This window comes from Meles meles, chromosome 3, assembly GCF_922984935.1.
Source record: "Meles meles chromosome 3, mMelMel3.1 paternal haplotype, whole genome shotgun sequence".
In the NCBI taxonomy this organism is placed as follows: Eukaryota; Metazoa; Chordata; class Mammalia; order Carnivora; family Mustelidae; genus Meles; species Meles meles.
The window spans coordinates 111,940,678-111,958,911 of NC_060068.1; the positions used below are offsets into that span (position 1 = coordinate 111,940,678).

The 18,234-nt window shown below is 49.4% G+C and overlaps 1 protein-coding gene across 3 annotated transcripts in view; it reads left to right on the forward strand.

Annotated features, from left to right (window-relative positions):
* The window catches only part of FSTL4 (follistatin like 4), a 672,404-nt gene extending 665,776 nt beyond the window's left edge, over positions 1-6,628 (forward strand). For all 3 annotated transcript variants that reach the window (XM_046000921.1, XM_046000919.1, XM_046000920.1), the window contains one exon: positions 170-6,628. In XM_046000921.1, the coding sequence (XP_045856877.1) occupies positions 170-872 (703 nt within the window). In that variant the 3' untranslated portion in view covers positions 873-6,628. The remainder of the gene's footprint in view (positions 1-169) is intronic.
* The last annotated feature ends 11,606 nt before the right edge of the window (positions 6,629-18,234 follow it).

Consider the following 18,234-nt stretch of genomic DNA (forward strand, 5'->3'; position numbering starts at 1 on the left):
GAACCTGCTTCCTCCTCTCTCTCTGCCTGCCTCTCTGCCTATTTGTGATCTCTCTGTCAAATAAATAAATAAAATCTTTAAAAAAAAGAAAGAAAGAAAGAAACTATCAGATCCCTGAAGGGTGACGACAGAACCCTTACACCTCTGACCTCAGTTCTTCCCTCTGCAGGTTCGGCTTCATCTTCAACAAGTCTGACACCGCCATCCACAAAGTCGATCTGGAAACACTGGTGCAGCTCAAGACCATCAGCCTGCGGCGGCACGGCTGCGTGCCCCAGGCTGTGGCCCACACGCACCTGGGCGGCTACTTCTTCGTGCAGTGCCGACAGGACAGCCCCACGCCCGCCGCCCCCCAGCTGCTGCTCGACAGCGTCACAGACTCGGTGGTCGGCCCCAATGGCGACGTGAGCGGCACGCCGCACGTGTCCCCCGACGGGCGCTTCGTCGTCAGCGCTGCCCCCACCAGCTCCCAGCTGCACGTGCAGGAGATCACGCTGCAGGGCCAGATCCGGACCCTCTACAGCTTGAAAATCAGCCCAGGCGTCTCGGATGTGGCCTTCCAGCCCTCCTTCACCCAGGGCAACCAGTACTACGTGTACGCCACGGCGGAGACGGAGCCGGCCCTGCTCTTCCTAGAGCTGTCCACGGGGAAGATGGGCATGCTGGAGAACCTAAAGGAGCCGCCCGTGGGGCCAGGCGGGCCGTGGGGAGGGCCCCGCAGGATCGTGAGGGACAGCGGGCTCTTCGGACAGTACCTGCTCACGCCGGCCCAGGAGTCGCTATTCCTCATCAGTGGGAGACAAAACGCACTGCGCTGTGAGGTGGCGGGCATCAGGCGGGGGACCACGGCTGTGTGGGTGGGTGAGGTATGAAGGGGTCCTCCCCCCCCCCCCCGCACCGAGCAGAGCCCCGGACCACCGAGCTCCGCCTAGTCCTCACTCCATAGCCCCAAGCAGGCGCCCTGTACATTTTTACAGACAAAAGCAAAACCTGTACTCGCTTTGTGGTTCAACACTGGTCTCCTTGCAAGTTTCCTAGTCTAAGGTATGCGCTGCTAACCAGATTGGGGTTTTTCGTTGGGAAGTATGATTTATGCCTTGAGCTCCGGTGAGAATCCATGCTGCCGTGTCAAGGAATCATTTCTGTGCCCAGCTCCACACCATGTTACCTGGGGATACCGTGGAACCAAGAGCTCCTGCTGTCCAGGCTTACCTTTCCGTCGGTTGCCTTCATGTGCTCATTGTCCCTCACCGCCGGGTCCGGCCAGGCTTCACCCCAACGGAGTGGCCAGAAGCCAGGCCTGCAGACAGGCTCGCCGGGAGCAGGGCTTGCACTCCAGGCCTGGGAGCCACGGCCGCCCACCTCCTGGACCTTCTTTTCTCCTGTGCAGCTGCTTCGTGCTTTTCTTTCCATGTGACTTGGTATAAGCCTGAGGGAGAGCCGACAAGACTTCTTGCATCTTGGGGGATGGGGAAATCACTCACTTTATTTTGGAAATTTTGATTAAAAGATAATTTTTTATAACCTCAAATGCTAGTAAGCAGAAAGATGCTCTCTGACGTCCAGCTCTGTTTCTCCCTGCCTTAGGCCAAGTCTCTGAGCGCCCCCACCCCACGTCCCACAGCCAGAAGGAACAATGGTCATCCAAGAATAATGCCCTCCACACCACGGAAGTCCCACGTGCAGCTCTGGCCACCACCTTGGCCAAGACTTTGTTCTGGATTGGGACGCAAAAGACCAGGACAAACCGTGCGTGCCTGCTTTTTACCACTGAAGGGGGAGGTTTTCTTAGCCAGGCCCAGGACCCCAGATTCAGGGTAGACTGGGCTTGCCAGGCAAAGTGGGGGGTGGTGACCTACCGAACAGTGACCTCCAGGCTCCACACAGTCACCCCAAAGACCCGTGTGGGGTCCAGGTGTGTTCTGTAGGCTCTCCGTTTTTAAAGTCCCTTTCTTTTTCTGTCTGTGGCCCACGCACTCCAGTCCCTGCTTTGACACAGCCCAGACAGCACATTTCAGGACCTTCTTACACATGGGCCCTTCTCGCCCCAGGAACCCACGCCACAAAACCCACAATCCCAAGGATGCAGGGGCTGGGGAGAAGGATACAGGCTGTCAGTGCTGCATGATCCCCAATGTCTCAGACTCTGCCAGGCTAGCAGGGGGGCGGGGGGTGCACAAGGAAGTACAACAGCCGGCCCAGGGAAGGGCCCTGTGGGGGAGAATGTCCGCAGTGAAGAAGCTTCCCTGGGCCCCCAGAACCCCCCGCTTTCTTTCTTCCTCATGTCAGTAGTCACAACACACCCGTATGCTTTCTGGTTTAAGTGATTGTTTTTCAAGCCACCTGAAGCTGGAAAAGGTCCCCTCACAGTCACCTCAGCTCACACAGCCCCCTTCACCTGCCAACATGGCCGAGCTTTTCCTGTGTGCTGATCACCAGCCCCTCTCAGGAGAAGAAAGACACACACCCTGCCTTGCTTTACCTACGCACAGCTCCCGTTCACACTCACCTGACTGCCCAGCCCACCCAAACCAACCTGTCCGCCCCGATTTCCTGAAATCGGCCCTTCCCTTGGCATCTCCCATGCATCTTGGTTCACCAAACACTTGTCCACTCCAGCTCCCAAGAGTGTGGCCAGATATGCCCATGCAGACTTGAGGGTTTGTTCCTGGTAAAGGATGGAGCTACAGGTGGAGGGAAAGGCCTTCAAAGGCCGCCTACTCACTTTCACCAGGGCTGGGACGGACAGACAATGCCTCTCCCCCTTTCTTTTTATTCCTGTCTCGGTCTCTTGACACCTTCACTTCTAGACTCCCACTAGTGGAAATTCTCCAACTTTCATGAACTTGTCCCTTTGGGAAAATCTTCTACACAGTGGCGGCCCTTGGGAGGGGGAGAAAAAACAGTCGGGATGAGCACTGGGTGTTATACGCAACTAACGTATCGTTGAACGCTATGTCAAAAACTAATAACATACATGTTGGCTAGCTGCACATAATAAAAAAGTCTCCGAGCCTTCCTGAGGAAGAGTCTCACAGCTGCCAGGCCAGAGCGGCAGCCCCTATGGGTCACGGGGTTCCTAAGTCAAAGACCATTCAATCTCAATGGCCCTTTTGCACCAGGAGTGACTCCAGCCACCAATCCTTGGCCCCAATCCTTCCGTCTCTAGGTGTGTCTGAGAAAGCGTCTCTCCCTCACGCTGACTCACCATGTTTACTGGAAGCCCCGGCTCAGGCCTCGTGGCCCGCACTCCATATAGGACAGCAGCTGAGCAGAGCGCACAAAGGCCGCAGAGTAGCTGCCTTTTCAGCTGGGCAACCAACAGAACTGCTGGGGGCAGGGGGAGGCAGGGAAAAGGTGGACCAGGCTGCTCCTGGCCCTGTCCAGCCCCAGAAGTGGCTCCCTGAGACACAGCTGGAAAGTCAGAGATGGTAAGCCTTGCAGCCAGCCCAGCCGGGGACCCTTCTGCCAAACACCCAAGTTCAGCTGACAACTATTTCATACTAAAGAAGCATTCATCTTACATTTTAAAACCTGCTTTCATAATGAACTACTTCAAAATTTTTCAATTTGGAAATAAAACTGATTTCACAAAAATTCAAGTTAATTTTTTTTGTAACTCACATATCATCTACACCTTGGCTGATATCAAAGATTTGAAACGGAGGTGCACGTGCTCCTCCTGCCCACATGAGCAGAACCCTGCATGGGGGCTCTGGGTCCACAAAGCCCACCCAGCCTTGCACAGATGGCTGGTAGGAAGAGGGATTCGTCGGCTTCCAGGCAACTGCGTGGACTCCCCATGCAGGAAATGTGGGTGAGGAGTACACGCCTTGTAAATGCCACCCTCCCTGCTCCAGCAACCTGCCTGGGGCTGGCCCAGTCTTCTTCCCACAGTCTTCCAGGCATTTGAGGATCCCACTACCTTCCCAGACCGCTGGAAGAAGCTGGAAGAGCCCCATGAAGTCGGGCTGGGGCCGAGCGCTAATACCAAGCTACAGGAACCTGGATCTAGAGGCATCATGAGCAGAGACAGAAGCTCGGTCCCCGCCCCAACCCACCCGACCCCAGCCATTTCCTTCCCTTCCTGCTCCTCTGTGCAGGAAGGGGCTCTCAGCTCCAGGAAGAGCCCCGAGGATAGCTCTCAACCCCAAGGAACACAGAGAGCCGCCTGCTGCACTAGGCAGTCTAACTGCTAAAACTTCATTTAGGAGAGCAGCCGGAAGTGGGCTGTGTGTGGCCACAACTTCTTTTCTGTTGACCAGTAACCTGTGAACTAAAGGAGAATCCAGAATGGAGACATGCAACAGATCCACTCTGGATATATTTTTCTACCAGGGGCTTATGACGTCACCCATTCATTTCTCTCTGTGTGTTTCACTCACATACCACGGACGCTGAACCATCATCACCAATCTCACAACTCTGTCTCGGGTCCTCCTTTCCGCTGGGAAGGCTCCAGGTTGCTGATGCCACATCTCACTCCCTCCCATGCACCTACCAGTCTACCTCACCTTCTCCTCCCTGCACCTAGCTCCTCTGGAAGCTGTCCTCCCACCCTGAAGACCAACTGTGACCTATGCTGACAACCATGCTGACGTGCAGTCCTTTGCTCTCCTCCCCCACCCAGAACCCCAGATCCTTCTCCAAGTACGATCAGAACCCACTGGACACAGCCCTTTGCTGCCCAGAATCATGACCCCTGTGCCCTACCTTGCAGCCTTTCCAAGCGAGGTGATCAAGACCAGAGCAAACTCCCAAGTGTCAGGGAAGTGAATTATCGTCAAACAGAAATTGTCAGACAGGAATACAGACAGTTATGACTCACCCAAGCTTTATCCCTTAGAAGACCCGAACTACACCTTCCTCATTTCCAGTTTATTCTCTGCCTTGCTGGATCCCCCCACCCCATGCTTCAGGCCTCCTGTGCATGAGCTGTGCCACAGCTCCTACAATTTGAGGAGCAACTGACCTACTGTCACACCAGCTCCCCCAATGGCCTTTGCCCCATGCCGCTACCTTGCTTTCAAGTCCAAGTAAGAAGTCCGTCACAGGGCCAGATGCTACTATTTGCTCCCAGACTAGTATGTAAGCAGAGCAGTTTTGTTCAACAAAGTCATTAGCTGCCATGGTTTCTCTTCCAAATCGTTGAGATTATAGAACAGAGAGAGGTTTAGAAGATTCAAAGAAGAAAACAGACAGTGCCTATGCTCGAGGTCTGACCACAGACCGCAAATCCCTGGTGGAGTGCAAGCCACTTCCTGCTCTGGTCTACACCAGACTACCTGAGGTTACTTGAGAACTTGCGCATCTTCTGGGAGCCTGCAGGCTTCAGGCACCAGCCACCCCGCTGACACCAGGAGCCCAGCAAGCACGGTCCCACACCTTCTTTGGAACTGTGGACAGCAATGGAGATTTACCCAAACACAACGTGTGAAATCACGCGGAGTATGGGGAAAGCAGAGACTGGCTTCCAACGCTGACAGCAAGGTTCCTGGAGCCAGCACCAGAGTGTTGACCGTGTACTTTCTGTCACTATTCTTGGACAAACCTACCATTCACACACCCCTCTTTCCAAGCTCGTCTTAACTAATATGGAACCATCTCTTTCCTCTATGGCCCTAGAGAACGTGGGCCACACCACAGAGGGCTCTAGAACGCTTAGCCTGCACTCCACAAAGCAATAACGATTGACTGGCCCCCACGCCTAGCAGGCGACCTCGCCACACGTCACCATGGCAGGATCGGAGAATGCTGCCCTTTAGGGATAAGCTCTTCAAGATTGGAACCGCGTTTCTGAGGAAGGGCAACCAGTCTTGGCTGATCATGGGGTCTGAGTGCTCTCCAATGAGAAAATTCCCAAAATCTCATCCTTTGTCCACTGCCCAGGGTGACATCTGCCATCAGTTTAAGAGTTTTTGGTCCCCTGCTACTTGAGCTCCTTCAGACAGGTGTGGGATAACAGGTCCATAAACTGTCACCCCAGACCCCACGGCACACCCAGGCTGGCTCCTGTGGCTGGCCAGCCCCCCTTCCTGGCCTGGCCCCATCACACCCCACTGTTCTCCCCTCTGCTTGCACTCTCTGAAGGCCATGCGAAATGATCTTGGAACAAAAGTGGGCATGGCATGTGGCTGGAGTGATCATACACATGCTGTTTCACACTCTAGTGTAGCTGAACAGCCCTCAAGATAGGAAGTCACAGGCACACCCTTTGTCCCATGAAGATTCTCATCCTCCCCCACCTCAGAAAACTTTCAGATCTCTTATTTCAAGGCAGATACATTATTTTGAGCTGTTGTGTAGACACCAAAATATATTTTCTGTAATCACCAGTATTTCTCAAAAGGCCTCCTGTAATTACTATACATGTGAATTTTTCCTTATTTATAAAATATATATAAATTATTTTTAATACATCAACTTTAGTAGAAATTTGTACCAACACAGTAACTGTATGTGGCATATGAAATAAGTTTGTGTTTACTTTGACGTATGGCGCCGTATTGAACACACCGTGTAACCACAGTACCACTTGATATGAAGACGACTCACAGATTATCATGAAGTATTGTCATTGTAAATGCTCTTTTTCTGAGGATTTTACAATAAAACTTGAGAAAACTGACCTTCTGTTTGTGCCAGTCTGTGGGCTGTTGGGGAAGTGAGAAGGGATAAAGGCAGGACCACACAAGCCCTTCTCCCCATTCTCCATCACCCTGCAGGTTCTCGAAGGGCCAAGGGAAGTGGCCTCTCGCTGGCCTGCTCCTAAGACTGTGGACAAAGGCAGGCACCTGCACAGAGAAGTCCCTTCCCCCATGTTGAAGTTTCAGGCCCCAACATGTACAACCAAAATGTCTGGTTCTGAACTTCTCTTCACCTGCTCTGGTGAACATTTGCAATTTGCCGCAGGCACCAACCCAGGCTGGACTCCAGTCCCTCTTCATTCTGGTCAGGGCGGACTTGCCAGTTAAGACAGAATGTATCAAGCATTCAGGCATCGTTATCAACAAGGTACCAGCGTGGAGCTCCTACCGGGTGTGAGCCCTGGGAGAGCCGTGGGGCCTCGAGGGCGGCACGAAGTACAGTCCTTCCCCTTGGTGAGCTTCAGATCCCCTGCACGATGGCTGTCAGGTCAGGTTCTCCAGGAAATAGAACCAATGGGGGTTGGGGGTGGAGAGGGAGATTTATTTTAAGGAATTTGTTCCTGCAATTGTGATAGATGGCAAGTCCCAGATCTGCAGGGGAGGCTGGTAGCTGGAGACCCAGGGAAGGGCTGGAGTTGGAGTCCAAAGCCAATTTGTTTGGTTATATTCTTCCAAGGAGGTCAGTCTTTTTTTTTTTCCTTAAGGCCTTCCACTGATTTGATGAGGTTCACCCACACCACGGAAGGTATCTTCTTTAGTCCAAGTCTACTGATTTAAGTGTTAATCTCATTGACAAATTCCTTTCACAGGAGAACCTACAAGAGGGTTTAACTAAATATCTCTCTGGGCACCACCATCCAGCCAAGCTGACACAGAAAATTAATCATCACACTGACAAAAACAAGAGGCTGCTGCTCCTCTATCTTGGAGGCATGACCGGCTACGTGCCAGGCACCGTGATAAACATGTAGTAAGAACCAGTTTTAAAGCTTAACATCATCCGCACAAGGCAGGTGTTGGTATGATCTCCGGTTGAGTGAAGAGGACATGAAAGAGCACCAGAGCCAGATTCAAATTCATGTCTCCACAGCCAAGACACGTGCTCTTAACCATGAAACCGCCATCTGCAGTCCCCACACCACCCAAGTTCCAAGCGCGGCTCCAGCCTCACTACCCCCCGCCCACCGCCAGGCGCCACAGCCCCCGCACAAGAGGGACTTTGCTCTGCTTTAACTCACACCTTGCGGAAGCAAGGTGCCCAGACTAGCCCTCAAGATCTGGGGTCTGCCCGGTCCCCTCAGACAAGAGGAAATGCACATGATTAAAAGCTCTGTGCAGAGAAAACAAACAAACACACAAACTCTGGGCAGAGACCAGACAGCAGTGGTCAGCTTCTCCCTGCCCCCAGAGGCCGGGCTCCTCACCGCATACACTCTGGTGACCTCCTTTCAGCTCACAAGCCCCAGGACAGCCACAGTTGGAGTTGGAATCGGGGGGGTGGGGGGGGGTGGGGAGGGGCAGCCAGGAGAAGCCTACAATAGGACCCGCCCCAGGCAGGTGGCAGAAGTTTCCATCCACCCATTCCCTCCTGAGCAGGCCGAAAGGAGGCCACTCAGAGATACACAATGTGTGGGCTGAGCCCCATGCATCCAGGCAGGGGAGGCCTCAGAGGAGGACGGACTCCTCAGCTCTGCCCACAACCAGCTCACCTTCACGGCCTTCACCTTGCAGTCACTCTCTCATTCAACGACTGTTTTCCAAAAACCATCTCTGAACGCTGGGCCTGCACACATGGAGCCCACAGTCTACAGGAACCAAACAGGCCCAAGAAGAACCAGTGGCCCGCAGGATCCATGAGGGGGCATGCAAGGGGCATGGTCTGGCAAGGCTTTCCGGATGCAGTGAAGTGGGAGTCACTGGGGAGGCCAGAGGGAGGAGCAGCAGGCTGAGAGTCTGCCTGCCGACAGGAACGGGAACAAAGACCTGACCTGGGAGAGAAGAGCAGGAGCACCGGCAGCACGTGGCAGACAGCCCCACGAAGGGAGGTCGAAGTGAAGGGGCATCATGCCGGGTCACTGTGTGGTTATGAAAGTAGAGAGCATCCTTTGGGCAATGGAGACTACCTTGCAACCAGGGCCCTGGGCACTCTGAGCATCCATGCTAAGTGGAAGAGGGAAAGAGAGATGCTGCCCAGCAGTGACCGCACGTCTAGGACCCAGATGCTGAAAGCTGGGATCACTCTGCTCCAGGGGAAGGTGCCCACAGGGTGTCACCAAGGGCTGTTCGAGCCAAGAAAGAGAAGGCAGATCCCCCTAGAGGAGGCAGGCAGAGGCTGACATAGGGCCACGGTCTGGATCATTACCTATGAACACAGAGTGCTAGGATTCTGAGCACCAGAGAGGAGCTCTTGCAAGGGGCTACAGGAGCAAGAGACAAGTGTGGTGTCCAAACAAGATGGGACTGCACAAAGTGGGGGGGCACAAACCCAGAAGAGGCTGGACAATGGGCTTCTGGGAGAAAGGGGAATATCCATACGAGAGAGGGATCTGAGAAGTAAGGCATAGTCAGGCCCCAGGGGGGCTGAGAAGGAAGACTAGGGCAGGCTTGGGTCCCAATTCCCCAACATGCAGGGGCTTGTGGGCCATGAGAGAAAACTGGAGACTAGCTAGCAGAGCATCCCAGAGCCACAAGTCTCTTAGCCACGCCTGGCATCACATGCATCTAAAATTCTTAGCAAAGTTGTAAAAATAAACGTTATTTATGCAATAAATAGTACACTGCATTATTAGGTCTAGATGGTTATTGCCTTATGTGCACAAAGTTATCCTCTAATCTGCCAAAAAAAAAATGCATTTGTTTCCTTAGCTCCCACTTCTCTAGGGCCACTGGTCACCGGAGCTCACCTTCCCAAGGCAGAGCTTCGTGCCCAAATCAAATGCAGGTTCCAGACAAGAGATGATGGGCATCAGTGAGCAGCCCTGGAAGAAGAGATGCCAAGTGACTACCGACAGGACCCACACTGTGTTCAGCAGGGGGAACACTCCCACCCAGGACCTGCAACAAGGAGACTTTCTGCAATCCTGGGGAAAAAAAGAGAGTCTGACTCACAGAGAGCCCAGGGCAACTCCAAATGGAGCCACAGCCCTGTGCTCACACTGATCAAGCTTTCAAAAAGCCCCAGGGCGATCTCCATCAGCACCTGTTCACACCTCCAGGGAACCACACTGACACTGCCTGGGGATAGAGGCAAACACGTGCTGGATACCTGCATTCTTGTAAAAGAAGAGCTAGGGAGGGGAAACAGGTACCGCGTTCATCCCTGATTTCTGGGATCATAAGCAGACCCAGGTTTTTCTACAGATGGGTTTGTTTGTATTTTCTAAAATGTCTACTTCTGTATTACGTGCGTACAGGTGAGTGCCCCCCTTCTGTATGCAGAAGAGTCTCCCTGTGACGCCCACGAAGGAGGCAAACAGCCGAAGGGAGGGGACGGCCTCCTCTCCCCTCTTGCTCCCTGGGGGACAGGCCAGGCCTAGGAAGACTCGTGAGCCCCGGACTCCAGGCAGGTAAGGGAGACTCTGGTCTCCCAGGAGCCCACCCACTCCTTCCCACCGGGCAGGAGGACGGAAACCGCACCCTCCCGCGGATGGAGAGGTGATGGCATCACTGAGAAGCGCCTCAGGGACTCCTAGCTCAGATACAAGGGTCAGCCCTCCCTCCCTGTTTTTGGTGGATCTGAGGACCCCAAACTGTTCCACCATTAGAGGAGAAAAAACAATTTTTTTTAAGAGAACACCTTCTTGGGGTGCCTGGGTGGCTCAGTGGGTTAAGCCTCTGCCTTCGGCTCAGGTCATGATCTCAGGGTCCTGGGACCAAGCCCCCCATCGTGCACTCTGCTCGGCAGGGAGCCTGCTTCCTCCTCTCTCTCTCTGCCTGTTGCTCTGCCTACTTGTGATCTCTGTCAAATAAATAAATAAAATCTTAAAAAAAAAAAATAAAAAGAGAGAGAGAGAGAGAGAGAATACCTTTTTGAACAACAAGAAGGTGGGAAGAGAGTGAGAATCACCATCGGAGCAGGGCCGGGTGGCTAGCAGCTTTGGGGATGGGGGTCCCGGGCGGTACTTGTCTCTCCAGGTCAGCACAGGCTTTTTATAGCCCAGCCTCATAGGGGCGTGGGAAGGACCTACTGGAGATGAGGTTCTGACGGGATCCCCACTCCCTGCTCCCCCAGGGGGCTGGGGCCTCGAAGAACTACATCCTGGGTGAAAGGCGAACTACAAGTCTACTAGTTGACCCCCAACCTCAGGGAGCTGGGAGGAAAGCTGCCTTGGGGGAGGGGATGGCTGAGAGCTAGGAATCCCATCTGCAGACCACACTCAAACCACCTCGTGACTCAGAAAAACCTTAGCCCTCCCACTGCCTGTGTGACTCGTTGGTTAAGCGTCCAACTCCTGATTCCAGCTCAAGGCATAATCTCAGGGTCGTGAGATCGAGCCTCTGTGTAGGGCTCTGCGCTCAGCCAGGAGTCTCCTGATTCCCTCTCTCTCTCTCTCGCTTGCTCTCTCCCTCTCTCCCTCTGCCCCTACCCCCACTCTCTCTCTCTCTCATTAAGTAATAAATCTTAAAAAAAAAAAAAAAACCTTAAGCCTCAAATTTGGTTTAAAGATGTCTCAGCAATATACAAAACGGAGGACATCATCACAGAAGGAAATGATCCGGCGCCTGGGTGGCTCAGTCAAGCGTCTGCCTTAGGCTCAGGTCTTGATCCCAGGGTCCTAGGATCCAGTGGCACATCCAGCTCCCTGCTCCCTGGGAAGTCTGCTTTTCCCTCTGCTTGCTGCCCCTCCTCCCTGCTCGTGCTCGCTCTCTCTCTCAAATAAATCTTTAAAAACAAAAGGAAATTGATCATTTCAAGATACTCGGGCTCCATACATTGCTCATCCTTAGTAGGAGCAGGTCATACTAAGAGCTAAAAGAATTGCAAAAAAATATTAAGACTCACTCAGTAATTTATTACTAATAATATTATTAGAGTGGTATAGGTACTATATTATAATAATGGTATATTCTTGTTACTAATATTTGTACGTTATTCTGAAGCTCCCTCACGTATTTAGCAGGATAAAGCTAATAGGAAATGGTACCCATCAGGAAAGGAGATTTTGTTGCAATAACAATCAACTTCACACCCTCGGTGGGCTCAAACAACAAGATTTATTTCTTGCACATGCCGTACATTCCAAGGAGAGGTTTCAGAATGCTGTTTGTTACAGATTCCAAAGGACCAAAGCTGATAAAAAAAAAGAAAAAACAAACCTCTGTCTCGATACATTTCCACAAATGCTGAGGCTGGGAAAAGAGAACTGATGCCAGAATCATCCATGAAGTAATCTAGTGTGGAAGTGAAAATACACTATTTCTGCTTACAAGTCACTGGTCTGAACTATACCCAAGCACAAGGGTCAGGAAGTTCAGTCCCTCACACACCCACGTGCAGCTCAAAGCATAACATCGGGTGGGGCATGGGTGGCTCAGTCGTTGGATCAAGCCCTGCATTGGGCTCCCTGCTCAGCGGGGAGCCTGCTTCTCCTTCCGGCTGCTGCTCCCCCTGCTTGTGCCCTGTCAGGTAAATACATAAAATCTTTGGGGAAGAAAAAAAAAAAGGCATTTTATCAATGAGCAACATTAGAAACTTCCACAAGGGGACCACTGGGTGGCAGAGTCAGTTGGACATTGGACTCTTGGTTTCAGCTCAGATGGTGTTCAACCCATGTCGGACTCCACTCAAGGTGGACTCTGTTTGAGATTCGCTCTCCCTCTCTGTCTGCCCTTCCCACTTGTGCTCTCTCTCTTCCTAAAATAAATAAATAGAATCTTTTTTAAAAGATTCTATTTATTTATTTGACAGAGACACACAGAAAGACAGGAAAACAGAGGGAGTGGGAGAGGGAGAAGCAGGCTTCCTGCTGAGCAGGGAGACCAATGCAGGGCTCGATCCCAGGACACTGAGATCATGACCTGAGCTGAAGGCAGACGCTTAATGAATGAGCCACCCAGGTGCCCCAATATATAAATCTTTAAAAAAGAAAAAAAAAAAAAAAACTTCCACAGGATTTATGTTAACACACAAGAAAAGAGATAAACTATTATCTCAAAAAAACTTCATGGAGAACTCTCTAATTTAAATACATTTTGGAAATGTAAGGGCCTATTTAGCCAGAGCAATTCCATCCGGTTAAACAGTGATTTTGTTGTATATGCAGTAAAACTTAAACTGACACTGCCCCCACCTCAGGGGACTTACTTAAAAGCAAGTCTGAGAAACCAGTCCCAGGTAACAAAGCCCAAATACAAGGGCGGGTCAGGCCAAGTGGAGACATCCAATCAGTGGGGTGCATACTGTCTCCCTAGCTACCAAAGAGTGTGGGCACCACCTTTCGGGCCCTTTTGGGCACCAATTCTGACCAAGGTGATAGGCTAATTCAAATATCTACTATAGGGTAAGTTGTGATTCAATTGGTCACTTGTGTGTGACCTAGCATGGCTGTGCAGCTTTCTCTGTGTGTTGCAATCTCATTGGCCACCTGTGTGTGGCCAGGCCCAACCACATGGCCCTTGCCCTTTAAAAGTTAGTGGGTAAGGCAGGGAGGGGACGGCCCCCACCGGTCGGTTTGATTCTCAATGCTTGGCACGAAATAAAGCTTTGCTTGACCTTCGCTTTGTATCAGTCTCGCTCCTTTGATCATGGACCCATTATTGGGGGATCTAACAGATATATTGATATAAACTCACATTTATGTCTTCAGAGTCTCAGAATTGACAAGAACAAGTGACCAAAGTTCACTTAAGAAGAAATAGGCTGGGGCGCCTGGGTGGCTCAGTGGGTTAAAGCCTCTGCCTTCGGCTCAGGTCATGATCCCAGGGTCATGGGATCGAGCCCCACATCAGGCTCTCTGCTCGGCCTGCTTCCCTTCCTCTCTCTCTCTTCCTCTCTCTCTGCCTGCCTCTCTGCCTGCTCATGATCACTGTCTGTCAAATAAATAAATAAAATCTTAAAAAAAAAAAGAAATAGGCCACCTGTATTGCTCTACACGTAGTGAAGAAAATTAATTCACAAATTGAAATCTTCTACAAAGAAAATGCTAGGCCAGGTGGTCTCATTGGTACATTCTGTCAAATATTTAAGAAATGGATTAATTCTATAAAACCCTACAAAAATTCTTCCAGAGAAATAGGGGGGAACACTTCCAAGCTCATTCTATGAGATAAGCATTATCTAGATACCAATCAGACAAGAAAATATTACAAGGAAAATACATACACACACACACACACACACACACACACACACACACATACAATCATCTCTTGAGAACAAGATCATAGATACAAATCTCCTTAGCAAAATCCTAACAATTCTAATCCAATAATATACAAATAAAGTAATACATCATGATCAAGTAGGATTTATCCTAAACTGCAAGATTGGATTCACATTTAAAAATCAATGTAGTTTACCATACTAACAAAATAAAAACAGCAAAAGCACCGGGCAGGAGGACGGAAACCTCACCCTCCAGTGGATGGGGAGGTAATGGTATCACTGAGAAGCGCCTCAGGGGCTCCTAGCTCAGATACAAGGGTCAGCCCTCCCTCCCTGCTTATGGAGGATCCAAGGACCCCAAACTGTTTGACCATTAAACATAGAGGAGAAAAAAAATTTTTTTTAAGAGAACACTTTCTTGGGGCGCCTGGGTGACTCAGTGGGTTAAGCCTCTGCCTTCAGCTCAGGTCATGGTCTCAGGGTCCTGGGATCAAGCCCCCATTGGGCTCTCTACTCAGCAGGGGAGTCTGCTTCTCCATCTCCCTCTGCCTGCCTCTGCCCCTGCTTGCTCCCTTTCTCTGTCAAATAAGTAAATAAAATCTTTAAAAAAAAAAAAAAAGAATGAAAAGAAGCGATAGGAGGAAAACACTTGCAAACCATCCATCCAACAAAAGACTAGCATCTAAAATACAAGAACACCCAAAGTCAATATTAAACTAGCAAGCAATGCAATTGGGAAAATGCACAAAGGACATGAATTCTAAAATTCTAACACCTTTCACCAAAGAGGAAATACAGATAAGAAATAAGCACATGAAAAGATGGGCATCATTAGCCAAAAGGGAAGTACAAATGGAAACCAAAATGAAACATCATGATATGCCTTTGGGGATCACTAAAATCTCACTCTGCTAAAGTAAGAACTAGAGACAACAAATGGTCCCCGGGCTGCGGCAACACTCAATCACTCACACAACGGAGGGGGATGTCAGGTGGGGAAGCGACTCCAGAAAACAACTGAGCATTTTGGCTTTTTAAAATCAGCATGTGCTACTATAGGACCCAATGATTACACTCCTGGGCATTTATCCCACAGAAATGAAGACTTATCTTCACACAAAAACGCATTTACCAAAGCTCATAGCAGCTTTATTCAAACCAGCCCAAAACTGGAAGTAGCTCAGAGGTTCCTAAACAGGTGAACAATTCAACCCACTGTAGTACACTACATCCACACCGGGGAACTCGGCTCAGCAGCATAGAGGAAAACACTACCGACACATGCAACAACTCTGAATGAGTCTCCAGAGGATTATGCTGAGTGCCGAAGGTCAATACCAAAAGATGGCCAACCATCTACATGATTCCACTCATAACATTCCTAAAATGGCAAAATTATAAAAATGGAGAAGAGATAAGCAGTCACAAAGATTGGAAGAGTGTTCGAGGGTGGAAGGAAGCTGGGAGTAGCATTAAAAGGACCACATGCAATCTTGTGGTGATGGAAATACAGTGTCTTGATTGTATCAGTGTCAGTCCCCTGGTTGTGGCTTTGCAAGTATTACATTTGGAGCAAGCTGGACCAAGAGTACACAGACCACTCTATTATTTCATACAACTCTAAGTGAAACTACCATTACCTCATCATCTTTAAACATTTCAAAACTTCTAGGCTCAGAAGGTGTCGCTAATGAATGCTAACAAACATTGAAGGGCATAAGGAATAACACGGAAGACACTGGGAGATGGAGAGAAGTGAGTTGGGGGAAATCAGAGGGGGAGACAAACCATGAGAGACTGTGGACTCTGAGAAACAAACTGAGAGTTTGGGGGGGGGGGGGTGGGAGGGTGAGCCTGGTGGTGGGTATTACAGAGGGCACGTATTGCATGGAGCACTGGGTGTGGTGCATAAACAATGAATTCTGGAACACTGAAAAAAATAAAATTAAAAAAAAAAAAACAATGAAGGGCAATAGAACACCAATTTACACAAATACATCCAAAGAATACAAAGAAAGCAAAATAATTCCCAACTCATTTTGTGATGCTGGAATAACTCTTTCAAATGAAAACCCAACCAGATCAATTCAAGAAAGGGAAAATTATTAGCCGCATGTACTAACAATATAGGTACCAAAATCCTAACTAAAGTATTAGTTAAATGAATCCAGCGCTTAGAAAAAGAATAGTGCATTATGGTGAAGTAGGATTAATCCTAGAAATGCAAAACTGATTGAACATTAGGAAAAAATGATTGGTGTAATTTACTACAATGTCAGATTAAAGGAGGAAAAATAAGAGCATTTCAAGAAATGTAGTGAAAGCACTGAAAAAAATATTCTAAATTCGGGGCACCTGGGTGGCTCAGTGGTTTAAGCCGCTGCCTTCGGCTCAGGTCATGATCTCGGGGTCCTGGGATCGAGTCCCGCATCGGGCTCTCTGCTTGGCAGGGAGCCTGCTTCCCTCTCACTCTCTCTGCCTGCCTCTCTGCCTACTTGTGATCTCTCTCTGTCGAATAAATAAATAAAATCTTTAAAAAAAAAAAAATATTCTAAATTCACTCACATTCATGATTTTGTCTTTGCAAAGCAGAAACAGAAACTTTTGTAATTGACATGAAAACCTTCAGAAAATCTTCTTCATAGTAAAACACTGCAAATGTTCCCCTTCAGCTCTTTCGCATCTGGTCCAAGGCACTTCAGCAGCCATGGAATTTGGTGCTGAAATGGCCAAGTCCAAGAACCACACCATGCATAACCGACCATGAAAATGGCCCAGAAATAGCATCAAGAAACCTCAGTCACAAAGATATGAATCTCTTTGGGGGTAGATCCCAAGCTCCTGAGGAACATGTGCTTTGCCAAAAAACACAAGAAGGGCCTAGAGAGAATGCAGGCCAACAACACCAAGCCATGAGTGCAACATGCTGACACTGTCAGGGGCCTCATCAACCTCAAGGAGGTCATGCCCAAGATCCCAAAGGTTTGCAGTCACAAGCTGAACTGACTTGCCTACATTGCTCACCCAAAGCTCAGGAAATGTGCTCATGCTCGCACTGCCAAGGGTCTCAGGCTCTGCTGGACAAATGCCAAGGTCAAGGCTCAAACCAAAGCCCAGGCTGTGGCTTCAAATCCAAGCTCCAGCCCCTCTTTGGTGTGTCTCAGGTTCCCAAAATATCCCAGGCCTCCACAAAGCCTCCAGCATAGAAGCTGCCATCTGCCAATGTGAGGACAGAAAGACTGGTGTAACCCCTTAGCTTCCGTCCACATGGGGCTGGGGTCATCCTGTGCTATTTGTACAAATAAGCCCACGGCAAGAGAAAAAAAAGTGTTCCCTTTCAGAAAGGGAACAAGACAAAGATCCCACTATTGCCACATTGCTTCCATTCAGCTCTTACACTGTGGTCCTAGCCAGATTAATAGGACAAGAAATTAAATAGATGGTATAAGGACCTGAAGGAAAGAAACAAGATTTTATGATTCTGGAGGGAAAAAATTTAAAGAAATATATAAGATACATTATAAAATTTATGAGAGTTTAGCAAGGTTACTAGATTAAAACAAATAATACAACAGTGTCAATTATATTTCTACATACCAGCACAAACAATTTAAAAAAAAGATACGATTTACAATAGCAATTTTTTTCTTTCTTTTAGAGAGAAGAGAGTGTGCATGGGAGTGGGGTAGGGGGCTACAGAGGGAGAGAGAGAATCTTAAGCAGGCTCCATACCCAGCATGGAGCTAGAACGGAGCTCAGTCTCATGACCCCAAGATCATGACCCGAGCTGAAACAAGATTCAACACTTAACTGAATGAGCTGCCCAGGAGCCTCTACAAGAGCATCTTTTTTTCTTTTTAATTTTCTATTTTTTTTATAAATATATAATGTATTATTATCCCCAAGGGTACAGGTCTGTGAATCACCAGGTTTACACACTTCACAGCACTCACCATAGCACATACCCTCCCCAATGTCCATAACCCCACCACTCTCTCCCTATCCCCCTCCCCAGCAACCCTCAGTTTGTTTTGTGAGATTAAGAGTCTCTTATTATTGGTCTCCCTCCCAATCCCATCTTGTTTCATTTATTCTTTTCCTACCCCTCAAACCCCCCATGTTGCATCTCCACTTACTCATACCAAGGAGATCATATGATAGTTGTCTTTCTCTGATTGACTTATTTAGCTAAGCATGATACCCTCTAGTTCCATCCACATCATCGCAAATGGCAAGATTTCATTTCTTTTGATGGCTGCATAG